The sequence below is a fragment of the Dendrobates tinctorius genome, unplaced genomic scaffold (genome assembly GCF_039654945.1).
Source record: "Dendrobates tinctorius isolate UK_male_01 unplaced genomic scaffold, ASM3965494v1 ptg000011l, whole genome shotgun sequence".
Taxonomy (NCBI): Eukaryota; Metazoa; Chordata; class Amphibia; order Anura; family Dendrobatidae; genus Dendrobates; species Dendrobates tinctorius.
Window position 1 is genome coordinate 42949200 of NW_027361679.1, and position 14622 is coordinate 42963821.

The window sequence follows — 14622 nt, forward strand, 5'->3', positions numbered from 1 at the left end:
CCATGGTACAGAGAGTACCAAGATGACCGTTGCCCCGGAAGTAGAGGAGCGGCTTCCGGGTCCCTGAATCATGCGCAGGAGCGTGCTCCCCGACCAGCGCGATGCAGGATGGGAGCGGTGACGTCACGCGGGCGGCAACTTTAAAAATGGTGGGTACAGAAATTCCTGTCTGGAAGCGATCCTAATAATGGAGGATAGCTACCAGCAACAGGAGCAGCATGCCAGGCAGCAGCTCAAGCAGCAGCAGCACCACCAACACCACCACCGACAAAAGGAACGAAACAGAGAGGGCCGTTCCAGCAGTCACTCCACGCGGCGTAGTACGTCAGCGGCAAGGAGCAAATCGCCACCAGGAGATCAGCCTATACAGGACCTGACTCCATCTCCCGAACCGGTACCTGCAGCCGCGCACCTTTTGGGGGTAAGTGATGTGAATGTTCACCCTTGTAATACAATTCCTCTCCCTTATTAGGGAAAGAAGAAGGCAAAAAAGAACAGGGAATGTCCCACTTGCACTAGACCCCTACCTGTATCATGGGAGAAAAAACTATGCGAGTCTTGCACAAAAGAAATTCTTTGTCAGGAGACTCCTGATTTTGCATCCGACCTAAGGGGCGCAATTAAATCAGAGGTTCAGAGTGCCCTTGTATCCCTTAAGCATAGGGATAAAACGAGGAAGAAAGACACGATAGAAACCTCCCAGTCAGACTCTTCCACGTCGGGAGAAATCACGTCTAAAACCTCGGAATCCGACTCCTCAGACGAGGAAACAGGAGGGCGTCACTGTTTTCCCCTAGAAGAGGTAGACAGACTAGTAAAAGCTGTAAGGTCTACCATGGGGGTATTGAACCCTAGGCCGGATAAAACAGTCCAGGACATAATGTTCGGCGGACTAGGCCAGAAAAAACGGAGAGTATTTCCGCTTAACGAAATTGTCAAGGGCCTAATCAAAAAAGAATGGGACAAGCCAGACAGGAAAAATACTACAGTCCCTTCCCTTAAAAGAAAATATCCCTTTGAGGAGGAGGCATCTACATCTTGGGATAAAGCCCCGAAACTCGATGTAGCAGTCTCTAAGGCCTCAAAGAAATTCGCCCTTCCCTTTGAGGACATGGGCACCCTCAGGGACCCCCTAGATAAAAAGGCGGATATCTTTCTAAAGGGGGCATGGGAGTCGGCAGGTGGTAACCTCAGGCCAGCAATAGCGGCGACATGTACCTCAAGAGCCCTAATGGTATGGGTGGACCAACTTGAGAAACAGCTGAGGGAAGGGACACCAAGAGATAAGATCTTAGATTCTATACCAATAATAAGGGGAGCAGCTGCATTCCTAGCAGACTCATTGGCCGATTCAGTCAGGCTATCGTCCAAAACAGCAGCACTTTCAAACGCGGCCCGAAGGACACTATGGCTTAAAAGTTGGCCAGGGGACCTACAGACCAAAATGAAATTATGTTCAATCCCCTGTGAAGGGAAATTCCTTTTTGGGGAGACGTTAGATGACATCCTCCAGAAAGCAGGAGACAAGAAGAGAGGATTCCCAAATTTAGGGCCAGCAGCATTTAAGAGGCCCTTTCGAAATAGGAGGTTTTTTCAGAGAAGACCACCGAGGGAACAAAAGTGGGATGACAAAAGAAGAGAGGGTTCTTCTCTAATAACTCTCCCCGAGACAAAAAGCCCTCCAAGTGACAGTACGCCCAGGGTGGGGGGAAGGTTAACCCTTTTTCTTCCAGCCTGGAGGAGAATTTCAAACAACCCATGGATAGTAAACCTAATCCAGGAGGGCCTAAGAATAGACTTTCTCTCTCTTCCACCTCAAAAGCATGTAACAACACCGCTGAGATCCAGTACGCGAGAACAGGAAGCGCTAGAAAGGGAGGTCCTAGGCCTAGTAAAAAAAGGAGTCCTACAGGAGGTTCCCCTGCAGGATATGGGCAGAGGGTTCTACTCCCCTCTTTTTCTAGTAACCAAACCGGACGGCACCTTTCGAACGATTATAAATCTGACAAAGCTAAACGAATACATCAGGAATCAGAGCTTCAAAATGGAGTCGATCAGGTCCACCACCAAAGTCTTGTTCCCAAACTGCTACATGACGGTGTTAGATCTCAGCGACGCCTATTATCACGTCCCTATCCACAAAGACTCCAGAAAATATCTCAGGTTAGCCGTCTCAATAAAGGGCAAGGTGAAAGAATTCCAGTACCAGAGCCCTGCCGTTCGGAATATCGATAGCCCGCGGGTATTCACCAAAATAATAGCAGAAATGATGGCTCATATAAGGGAACAAGACATAATAATCCCGTATCTAGACGATTTCCTAATAGCAGGCAGCTCGGCTCAAAATTGCAGAGAACAGAGGGACCAGGGTGATGGACACTCTACAAGGCCTAAGCTGGCTTCTAAATCTAAAAAAATCAAGATTGGAGCCCAGCAGGGTACAAGAATTCTTGGGCCTAACACTAGACTCAAACATTCAGGAGTGTCGCCTCCTAGACCACAAAAAGGAGAAAATCGCTCAAATTACAGCGAGAGCAATCCAAAATCGCTCTATGACACCAAGGAAGGCTATGTCACTGCTAGGTTCCCTATCTGCCTGCCTGCCAGCAGTTCAGTGGGCTCAGTTACACACGAGAGATCTCCAGTGGGACGTATTAGCCAACCAGGCAGCAATAGGGGGGACACCTAGAGGGTCGTATTACCCTAAATTCAAGAACTATTCATTCCCTAGCTTGGTGGGGAAATCAGGAAAATCTGTCCAAAGGGATCCCCTGGGTAACAAAGATAACACACATAGTGACAACGGATGCCAGTCCCACGGGATGGGGAGCACACATGAACAACGAGGTGACTCAGAAGTATGGGGAGATCAAGAACTAAAAGTCTCCTCAAATCATCCTAAAACCTGAACCGGCCTATCTACCTAAAGTATCATCTCATTTCCACAGGTCTCAAGAGGTAGTCCTTCCTTCCTTCTGCCCAAATCCAAAAAATAAGGGGGAAGAAAAATTCCACACTTTAGATGTTAAAAGGTGCCTAGTACAGTACTTAGAGGCCACTAAAAAATGTAAGAAGGAAGGCTCTCTTTGTATGTTTCCAGGGTCCTCGGAAGGGGCTCAAGGCATCCAAGAGTACCCTGGCAAGGTGGATAAGGGATGCGATTGCCCTGGCATACTCATCCAGTGGAAATACCATCCCGGAGGGGCTGAGAGCTCATTCCACAAGGGCAATGGCGACATCATGGGCTCATAGGCACTATAGATTAGATCTAGCCTCTACGTCTGACCTGACCTTCGGGAGAAGGCTCCTTCAGGCGGTGGTCCCTCCCTAAGCTACCAATCTCTGTAATTCTCTCCGTGGTGCTGTCATGGGTGAGAAAGAATAGCTTAGTTACTCACCGATAACGGTGTTTCTCGGAACCCATGACAGCACCCGCTTGTTCCCCTCCCCTTCATGAGTATGGTGAACAAGTTTTACTGTTAGTAGAGTGTTTCCGTTTAGGCACGGTGCTTATAATAAATAAGCAGTATTATAATATTGTGTATATATTTCTGTTGTCTAACCTGGAGATCCTCTGATGCTCTGTAACCAACTGAAGGCGGAGGAGAGGTGCCGCCCTTTTTATCTGTAGGTTCCTGTCTCTGAAGGGCGGATCCCCTCTCTCCGTGGTGCTGTCATGGGTTCCGAGAAACACCATTATCGGTGAGTAGCTAAGCTATTACTTAGTCTGTTGCTCCGAGACCGAAAAAATTGCTGTTTTAATTAATATGCAAATCAGGCTTGAGTGCACTGGGCATGATCATAGCATTCCCAAGTGTCTGTTTCCCCAGGCACTATTCCCCTCTCCGCCCCACCTTCCTCTGCTAGTGAGCTGCCAATAAAGCTGCCAAAGGCCAGATAGGCAACTGAACCAGGGAGTGAGATGCTTGGGAAGTGCTTTGTCACTCACAGAGCACTTGAGCCCCATTTCCATATGAATTAAAACATCAATTTTTCATTCCGGGAGCAACACATTGCATCCTTAAATGTGTGGAGGGCATTATTTTTCACGGAGCAACATGGCCATATAAATAGTTTCTTTTTTGGGGATGGAAAGTGCTGACAGATTCCCTTTACGCTATTTGTACAGTTTATCAAGCAGTTTGTATAGCGAAAGCCGAGTGTGAAATCTCAGTTTTTTGAGGTGCATCGAGATTTGGGGAAGGATTTGGACTTTCCACTCTGTATTTGTATTTATAGTCCATCATAATTTTTACTTAAGTTGGTCTTATGTCGCATTTTGCTCAACAGCCATGTCATCTCTGGAATGTCCATCCTATGTCCTCTTGTCAGTAGTTTATTCTGGTGTGTTAGATGGGCCTGTGGAGTCTGTAAGCCAAACCTCCGACTCCTCAATTTCTCTGACTCGTGACTCCAACTCCACAGCTCTGCCTCACTACTGAGCATGTTCATAAAGCGTAGCACAGATTCATCTTAACTAAAAGCCGAGATCCTTAGATCAGGAACAGAACAGACATTTATAGGACATTGCATAACTTTCCCAAATTCTTATGAAAAAAAGGACAGCACATCCTGCATTGTACTACTGTACCCAATTTATTATATATTGTCGGACACCGACTCAAACTCCACAGCCCTGTTTTGAGAGACGAGATTCCCAAAGCTACAAACCACCATTGGAGGCTTTGACACTATGCATGGCTGCTGTTTGGTTTTCTCGTATATAGAATGAATTATAAATTACAGCGGTGTGAAAAAGTGTTTGCCCCTTCCTGATTTCCTATTCTTATGCTTGTTTGTCACACTTCACACATTTCAGATCACCACACAAATTTAAAAAAGAAATCCAAACCTTCAGGGCCCTGTGTGAAAAAGTGATTGCCCCTAAACCTAGTAATTGTTTGGGCCACCCATAGCAGCAACTGCAATCAAGCGCTTGTGATAACTGGCAACAAGTCTTTTACAACGCTCTGGAGGAATTTTGGCCCACTCAGCTTGAACCGCCTTTTTAAGGTCATTCCACAGCAGCTCAAAGAGATAAAGGTCAGGACTTTGACTAGGCCACTCCATAGTTTTAATTTTGTTTTTCTTAAGCCATTCAGCGGTGAACTTGCTGGTGTGATCTGGATGATTGTCCTGCTGCATACCCAAAGTGTGCTTTAGCGTGAGGTTACGAATAGATGGCCAGACATTCTCCTTCAGGACTTTTTCAGGATCACCACAGCAGAATTCATGATTCCATTTACCACAATAAGTGGAGAAGCAGCAAAACTGCCCCAGACCATGACACTGCCACCACCGTATTTTGTTGTTGGTATGAAATGTTGTGTTGCTTCTACGCCAGATGTAATGGGACATACACTTTCCAAAAAGTTCAACTTTTGTCTTGTCAGTCCACAGCGTATTCTCCAAAAAGTATTGGGAATCATCAGGATGTTTTCTGGCAAAACGGAGATGAGCCTTTATGTTCTTATTGCTCAGGAGTGGTTTTTGACTTGGATCTCTGCCATGCAGGTCATTTTTGCCCAGTCTTTCTTATGGTAGCGTCATGAACACTGACCTTACCTGAGGCAAGTGAGGCTGTCACGTTTCCGCCAGACTTAGGGCCTGCTGTTCCGGTCGCGGCCTCTAGGAGGCGCCGGACCGCCACTTTATCGTCAGACTCAGGGACGGCTGTTCCTGCCTCGGCCACTGGACAGGGCCGTGGTTCTGTCACGTCAGGCTCAGAGCCTACTGTCCCGGCTTTAGCCTCTAGGAGGCGCCGGTCTGTCACGTCGCCGTTAAATTCTGGGTCTGCTGCTCCTGTCGCGGTCACTAGGAGGCGCCATGGCTCGCCCGGGAGTTATGGTGCTGACAGAGTAAGGGCACCTGCGCAGGCATCTGGTGGACGCAGGCTCCACCCCTCTGTCAGTCATCAAGAGGTTACTGCATCTCCATCTGGCCTGGTCCTGGGGGCGGTACTGATGACATCATCAGTCCAGGAACCTATGAGGGGTGACCTGATCCCTGAAATACCTTGGGACTGGTCTTGCAAGCCGCCGGATATATTCTTGGTTCCCCTGTGTGTTACTGTGTGAATTGCTTTCTGACTGACTGACTTTGGCCTGGACTTCTGACTCTCCTTCTGCCTAACGATTCTGTACCTCTGCTACTCTCCTGGTTTATGACTCTCGGCCTGAATCTGACTCTGCTTCTGCCTAACGATTCTGTACCTCTGCTACTCTCCTGGTTTATGACTTTCGGCCTGAATCTGACTCTGCTTCTGCCTAACGATTCTGTACCTCTGCTACTCTCCTGGTTTATGACTCTCGGCCTGAATCTGACTCTGCTTCTGTCTACCGTTTTTGTACCATTGCTGCCCGACTGGTTTAGACTTGCATATCTCCACGTTTGTGTCCTGTATTGGAACACCTTTCTGGCGACCGTCCTGCTCTGGTCACTGCTCCTATTCAGACAGCGCCTCCTGGGCTCTGCTATAAATCCAGATCCCTGTATAGGGGTAAAGGGTATCAGTGTTTCTCGGGGTGTTGCCTGGCTGCAGCCCAGACCCGCAGGCGGACGTCACATTATATCCGGCCATATAAAAAAAAAAAACTGCTTCTTGTGTATATATCCAGCATATACAAAAGCAGTCTCCCTGAACTTTTTTTTTCTCTCCCTTCTTCTGACTGAGCTGATTTCTGGCCTAAACACCTGGTTCAGTGCACAGCCTGAAGGAGCACTTTCATCTTCCTGCCCCAGTATGCTGCAGTCTGGAGCCTTCAGAGAGAGAGCTGAGCGTCAGAGATCCATACTACTAAGACATCGGCCTCTGGGCAACTCTGGCTATGGTTGCCCAGGGGCACAGGTATTGCCCGCAGATGCGGCTAAAGTTTTATTGCCTATTGCCCTTTCTTTTGGTCAGAAATCTCAGTGTGTGAACGCATATGTGGATTGTGGATCTGAAGGGAATTTTATGGATTCTTTGGTTGCTAAAAGTCTCGGTGTACCCCTATTAAGACTTAATGCCCCTATAAAAACTACGGCTATTAATGGCACATCTATTGTCCAGGAGGGGGTTAAATTTGTTACTGACAAAATCACTATGTCGGTGGGAGCATTGCATACCGAGGTTATGTCATTTTTTGTGATGGATAATTTGTCTGCTGCAGTCATTTTGGGGATGCCATGGCTACGCCAGCATAATCCAGTCATCGACTGGCACCTAGGCGATGTTATACGCTGGAGTTCACACTGTCAGGAAAACTGCATGTCGCTAACAGTTAACCAAGTTAAAGTTAAACCCCTCCACATACCGTTTGCCTTCAGAGATTTTGAGGATGTCTTTTCTATTGCAAAATCTGAAAAGCTACCCCCTCACAGAAAGTATGATTGCCCTATAGATCTGATTCCAGATGCCCGTCTCCCAAAAGGGAGAATATTTAATCTCTCAGGTCCAGAGCGTCAGGCTATGAACGAGTACATAGCTTATAGCTTAAAAAAGGGGTTTATTAGACCATCTATTTCACCAGTTGGAGCTGGCTTCTTCTTTGTAGAAAAGAAAGATGGTGGTCTCAGACCCTGCATTGATTACCGGGAATTGAATGCAATCACTATAAAGAACCAGTACCCGCTTCCACTCATCCCTGATCTTTTTAATCAGCTAATGGGAGCCCGTTGGTTTACTAAACTGGACCTCCGGGGGGCATACAATCTAGTCCGCATAAGAGACGGGGATGAGTGGAAAACAGCCTTTAATACCCCTCTTGGCCACTTTGAGTACCTGGTAATGCCCTTCGGACTCAGTAACGCACCTGCCGTGTTCCAGCACTTTGTAAATGACATTTTCAGGGACATTTGTGGGGTGTATGTCGTCGTGTATTTAGATGACATTTTGATTTATTCTGCTGACCCTGTGACACATGCTCAGCACGTTCGCTCTGTACTGCAGAGACTGCGAGAACACTCCCTGTTTGCTAAACTGGAGAAATGTGTTTTTTTTGCGGAGGAGGTACAATTTTTAGGATCTGTGGTTTCAAGCACAGGCTTCCGTATGGATCCTGCCAAGATCCAACCTATTAAAACTTGGGTGCAACCCAAGTCGCTAAAAGCGCTGCAGCGATTTTTAGGGTTTGCAAATTATTACCGAAAATTCATCAGGGGTTTCTCCGAAATTGCTAAACCACTCACGGATTTGACCCGAAAAGGGGCAGACGTGACCAATTGGAACCCTGAGGCAATTCAGGCTTTTGCTACGTTAAAAGAGTGCTTTGTAGCCAACCCAGTTTTGGTTCAGCCTGATCTGGACCGCCCGTTTATTGTAGAGGTGGACGCCTCTGAGGTCGGAGTTGGAGCAGTGCTGTCGCAAGGCACTGCATCACTCACTCAGCTTCGCCCATGTGCCTTTTTCTCCCGCAAATTCTCTGCCACTGAGAAGAATTACGATATAGGTAATCAGGAGTTATTGGCGATCAAATGGGCCTTCGAGGAATGGCGCCACTTCCTCGAAGGCGCCAAACATAAGATCACTGTGATTACAGATCACAAGAATCTGACTTACCTGGAGTCAGCTAAAAGATTAAATCCTAGACAAGCGAGGTGGGCCTTGTTCTTCTCTAGGTTTGATTTCTTAATAACCTTTCGTCCGGGTACCAAAAATGTGAGGGCTGATGCTCTCTCTCGAAGTTTCTGCCCCTCACAGGCTGAGGACTCGGAGCCAGTTCCAATACTGGCCAATGGTATTGTTGTGTCGGCTGTGTCTCTGGACCTTCTGGAGGAGATCCGTAGGTCCCCAGAACCAGCCCCTGACTCGACGCCCCCCCAGAAATTGTTTCTTCCAGCGCCGTTTCGCCTACAAGTTCTGAAGGAGTCGCACGACTCCGTCCTGGCAGGCCATCCTGGGGTCAATAATACCGCCAGGCTTGTGACTAGGAGTTTTTGGTGGCCAACGGTAGTTAAGGACTGCAAGGATTATGTACTAGCTTGTGAAATCTGTGCTCGTGCCAAGTCCCCTCACAATCTGCCTGCTGGCTGGCTCCAGTCCTTGCCCGCTCCAGAGAGTCCATGGACCCACATCTCCATGGACTTCATTACTGACCTACCACCCTCAGAGGGGAAGACATGTATCTGGGTGGTGGTGGACAGGTTCAGTAAGCAATGTCATTTCGTTCCCCTCTCTGGATTACCTAATTCAGAAACTCTGAGTAAGTTGTTTATTGTTCATGTAATAAGGCTGCATGGCGCTCCAGAGAATATCGTGTCCGACCGAGGTACCCAGTTTGTTTCCAAATTCTGGAGAGCATTCTGCAAACGTATTGGTATTGAATTATCCTTCTCCTCCGCTTACCACCCTGAGACCAATGGTCAAACGGAGCGTACCAACCAGGCTCTAGAGCAATATCTTCGCTGCTATGTCTCGGAACATCAGTCTGATTGGGCGGAACATCTCCCATTAGCTGAGTTCGCTCTAAATAACCAGTACCAGGAATCTATCAAAACCACCCCGTTCTTCTGCAATCATGGTTTGCACCCACGTTTTGGTTCATTTTCGGCCAAGATGTCGGAGCTTCCGGGAGTAGAGAATTCCATACGTCACTTAAGGACAATCTGGTCGGAGGTGAACACAAACTTGAAAGGGTCCCAGGTCAGGCAGGCTTCGGCCGCAAATAAACGGAGGTCCACGGGGCCGCACCTAGGAGTTGGGGACAAAGTTTGGCTGTCTACCAGAAACATTAAGCTTAAGGTGCCATCTGCCAAACTGGGGCCCAGGTTTATTGGTCCCTACGAGATATTAGAAGTAATTAACCCGGTAGCCTTTCGTTTAAGGCTCCCTCAGTCTTTTAAAATTCCTAATGTTTTCCACAAATCCCTTCTCAAGGTGTACCGCTCCCCAATTCATCCCGTCCAGTCCCCTCCTCCTCCAGTTTTGGTCAAGGGTGCCTTGGAGTACGAAGTCCAGGGCATCCTTGATTCCCGTTTAGTGAGAAATTCTGTGCAATATTTAGTTCATTGGAAAGGCTATGGCCCAGAGGAGAGGTCCTGGGTCCCCGCTAGTGACATTCATGCCAAGGGGTTGATTAGAAGGTTTCACCTCCTTCACCCTGATAAACCGGGTTTTGAGGGTCCGGAGGCCCCTCTTGGAGGGGGGGGTACTGTCACGTTTCCGCCAGACTTAGGGCCTGCTGTTCCGGTCGCGGCCTCTAGGAGGCGCCGGACCGCCACTTTATCGTCAGACTCAGGGACGGCTGTTCCTGCCTCGGCCACTGGACAGGGCCGTGGTTCTGTCACGTCAGGCTCAGAGCCTACTGTCCCGGCTTTAGCCTCTAGGAGGCGCCGGTCTGTCACGTCGCCGTTAAATTCTGGGTCTGCTGCTCCTGTCGCGCTCACTAGGAGGCGCCATGGCTCGCCCGGGAGTTATGGTGCTGACAGAGTAAGGGCACCTGCGCAGGCATCTGGTGGACGCAGGCTCCACCCCTCTGTCAGTCATCAAGAGGTTACTGCATCTCCATCTGGCCTGGTCCTGGGGGCGGTACTGATGACATCATCAGTCCAGGAACCTATGAGGGGTGACCTGATCCCTGAAATACCTTGGGACTGGTCTTGCAAGCCGCCGGATATATTCTTGGTTCCCCTGTGTGTTACTGTGTGAATTGCTTTCTGACTGACTGACTTTGGCCTGGACTTCTGACTCTCCTTCTGCCTAACGATTCTGTACCTCTGCTACTCTCCTGGTTTATGACTCTCGGCCTGAATCTGACTCTGCTTCTGCCTAACGATTCTGTACCTCTGCTACTCTCCTGGTTTATGACTTTCGGCCTGAATCTGACTCTGCTTCTGCCTAACGATTCTGTACCTCTGCTACTCTCCTGGTTTATGACTCTCGGCCTGAATCTGACTCTGCTTCTGTCTACCGTTTTTGTACCATTGCTGCCCGACTGGTTTAGACTCGCATATCTCCACGTTTGTGTCCTGTATTGGAACACCTTTCTGGCGACCGTCCTGCTCTGGTCACTGCTCCTATTCAGACAGCGCCTCCTGGGCTCTGCTATAAATCCAGATCCCTGTATAGGGGTAAAGGGTATCAGTGTTTCTCGGGGTGTTGCCTGGCTGCAGCCCAGACCCGCAGGCGGACGTCACAGAGGCCTGCAGTTCTTTGGATGTTGTTGTGGGGTCTTTTGTGACCTCTTGGATAAGTTGTCTCTGTGCTCTTGGGGTTATTTTGGTAGGCCGGCCACTCCTGGGAAGGTTCCCCACTGTTCCATGTTTTCGCAATTTGTGGCTAACTGCTTTCACAGTGGTTCGCTGGAGTCCCAAAGCTTTAGAAATTGCTTTATATCCTTTTCTAGACTGATAGATCTCAATTAATTTGTTTCTCATTTGTACCAGAATTTCTTTGGATTGTGACATGTCTAGCTTTTGAGGATCTTTTGGTGTACTTTACTTTGTCAAGCTGGTCCTATTTAAGTGATTTCTTGATTGAGAACAGATGTGGCAGTAATCAGGCCTGGGTGTGGCTAGGGAATTTGAACTTAGCTTCCCAAAAATGTGATAAACCACAGTTAATTTATGTTTATGGGAGAGGTGTGGGGATTCGCAATCAGTTTTTCACACAGAGTTATAGGTTTGGATTTCTTTTTCCCTTAATAATAAAGACCTTCATTTAAAACCTGCATTTTGTGTTTACTTTTGTTATCTTTGTCCACTATTTATTTTTTTTGTGATCTGAAACATTTAAATGTGAAAAACATGTAAAAGAATAGGAAATCAGGAAGGGGCTAAACACTTTTCGCACCACTGTATACTGTTATGAGGGATGGGCTGTTCTCTGCATTTATTCACATCTGTAACTGCAGTATATTGGTACCGGGACTAGGTATTGGTAAGCATTAGTGATGATCGAGTGTGCTCGTTACTCGGGTTTTCCCGAACATGCTCGGGTATTCTTGAGTATTTTGGCGTGCTCGGAGATGGTTTGAGTCCCCGCAGCTGCATGATTTGCGGCTGCTAGACAGCCTGAATACATGTGGGGATTCCCGAACAAACAGGCAATCCCTGCATGTATTCAGGCTGTCTAGCAGCCGCAAATCCTGCAGCTGCGGGGACTCGAACATAATCTCTGAGCACACCCAAAATACTCGAACACCCGAGCATGCTCGGAAAACTCGAGTAACAAGCACACTCGATCATCACTAGTAAGTATTCATTTAAGGAGAGGCTTTTGTTCTATACCGACATAATTCATCTAGTAATTTCTGTATCTTGCCATTTTAACTTCCTTATAGAAACATCTGTGCTTCAGAAATCCTTGAAATGAGTCAAAGGCTTTAGAGACGGCAATGTATTCTTCTCTCTCTAATAGGTGCCTTTTCTTGCCAAGCTTGGCGCCTCACAATGCACCGAACAGTAATGCAGTCACCACCGGGCTTATGGATGGCACAGTGCTAAGTGGCATAGGAACAGGTAATGGAGACAAAGGCATGAATACTGAACACAGACATTTTATTTGGTAATATAAACTAAACTTACTATTTAAAGAGTTTGTTCAGGCAATATTTAATTTTTGCCTTGAAAACAGGATATGTAAAAATTAACTATGCCGTATCCGCCTACCAGCACCCACATGGTTCAAGCACAGGCCGTTGTGTAATCTGTGCGGAGAGATTAAAGGGACTCTGTCAGCAGAGGATGACTGTTCAAACAAAGCCCCATTGCTCCATGCTTCATGGCGTGGCCAATCATTTTTATACACCTACCCACCTGCTTGTTTTCCATCTATCGCCACCTCCCTCTTCTTTGATTGATTGACAGCTCTGGCTTCAAAGGACCAGAGAACGGCAGAGATAGTTGGAAAACAAGCAGGTGGGAGTGTGTGTGTATAAGTGATTGGCCTGGCCGTGAAGTACAGAGCGCCTGTACTTTGTTTGAACAGTCATTCATAGTCCCGTTAAGCAGTGATGTCATGGATACACCAGCCTCTGGACCACTGCAGCCTGTGATTGACTGCAGCAGTAAGGTGACATTTAGCAGGAGGTCATCATAAAACATGCAATTACGCTTCAGCCTGTGATTGGACCGACTGCTAGTGGAATAGACACATCACGGATTTTGGTCTCTGTGCAGCCCACGGAGATCACTGAATCATAGAATGGTAGAGTTGGAAGGGACCTCCTTGGTCATTTGGTCCAATCCCCTGCTCAATGCAGGATTCACTAAATCATCTCAGACAGATGTCTTTACAGCCTCTGTTTGAAGACTTCCATTGAAGGAGAACTCATCACCTCTTGTGGTAGCCTGTTCCACTCATTGACTGTGTTGGTTCCAGGTGGGTGCCGGTAGGGGAGTATTAGTGTGTGTGTGTGTGTGTGTGTGTGTGTGTGTGTGTGTGTGTGTGTGTGTGTGTGTGTGTGTGTGTAAATATATATATATACAGTTATATTTTGGCTGGCCAACCCTTTTACTGTATGCTTATTGCTATAGAAATGCTTACACAAGATGGCTAACTTGAAGTAGGAGAAATGTAGTATTAAAATAATAATAAAAGGCAAAGAAACTGAATGAAAAGTGCTGCTAACATAATAAACCATGAAGTAGACTCCTAGTATTGGCCAGACCACCAACCACATAAATATCGCTTACTACAACCGGTGTCCATGTGAGAAATATACAAATCCAGGTATCGCATATAATCAATTCCGATCGGAAGACGAGGGGCATACAGACATAGGCGTACATAGGTGCAGGCCTTCAGGAGACGCAGCTTGTGCATTCTTCCCAAATGATGGAGAACCACCGAAAAGGTCAGCAATTGATGGGACTCTATTCACTGTTAGTGTTACTTCTTCCTTGCAGAACTCAGAAGTGCAGTGTGTAAAAGTATTTTTTTATTTTAATCCCTTGCACAAGATAGATATAAAAATGTACTAGATGGAAGCCCGATACTATCGCATCGGGAGGGCGGTAATGTCACGATGGGGGCATTCTTTGCAGTGTTGAGAATCTCTCCCCCCCCATGTGCTCACCCACCTATCCACTTTCCCCATGTGCTGACTTCTCCCGTCTGTGCTCTCTTCTTTGACCTGTCTGCCCCATGTGCTCTCCCCCTTGTCTGCTGTCTCTCTCCTTCCTGTGCTGTGTTCTCCCCTCATGTGCTGTCCCTTTTGAGCTGTCTTCCCCCTGTGCTCTGTCTCTCTCACCCCTGTGTCTGACCGTGTACAGAACACAGCTCCTGGGCAGGGAAGGAAGCTAAAGACAATACTAACATTACAGCAGGAGATCGCAGAGGATACATTTTGTGAGGTAAAATATTGTTTAAAAATAGTCAGTGAAATATTTTACCTCATAAAATGAATCCTCTGTGATCCCCTGCTGTAATGTCAGTATTGTCTTTTGCTTCCTCCCCTGCCCAGGAGATGTGGTATGCTCCGTACACAGTCAGACACAGACCATTTTTAAAATGAACTTTAGTTCGTGGGAAAACCCCTTTAACGTTGCGTGCCTGTAGACACGTCGCGCATCTGCCGCCAGGATCAGCCGAATGATTCACTGCGCCTGCGCAGAATTCGCGCAGGCGCAGTGCGACGATGTTCTGCTGGTGGTACCGCGCAAGAGGTTGCGTGAGTGTTTCAGTTTGTGTGGTGTGTATGG

General features: G+C 47.5%; 1 protein-coding gene across 6 annotated transcripts in view; it reads left to right on the top strand.

Annotated features, from left to right (window-relative positions):
* WDFY3 (WD repeat and FYVE domain containing 3) overlaps positions 1–14622 on the top strand; it is a 436497-nt gene that overhangs the window by 253810 nt on the left and 168065 nt on the right. For all 6 annotated transcript variants that reach the window (XM_073541724.1, XM_073541677.1, XM_073541696.1 and 3 more), the window contains one exon: positions 12338–12438. In XM_073541724.1, the coding sequence (XP_073397825.1) occupies positions 12338–12438 (101 nt within the window). The remainder of the gene's footprint in view (positions 1–12337; positions 12439–14622) is intronic.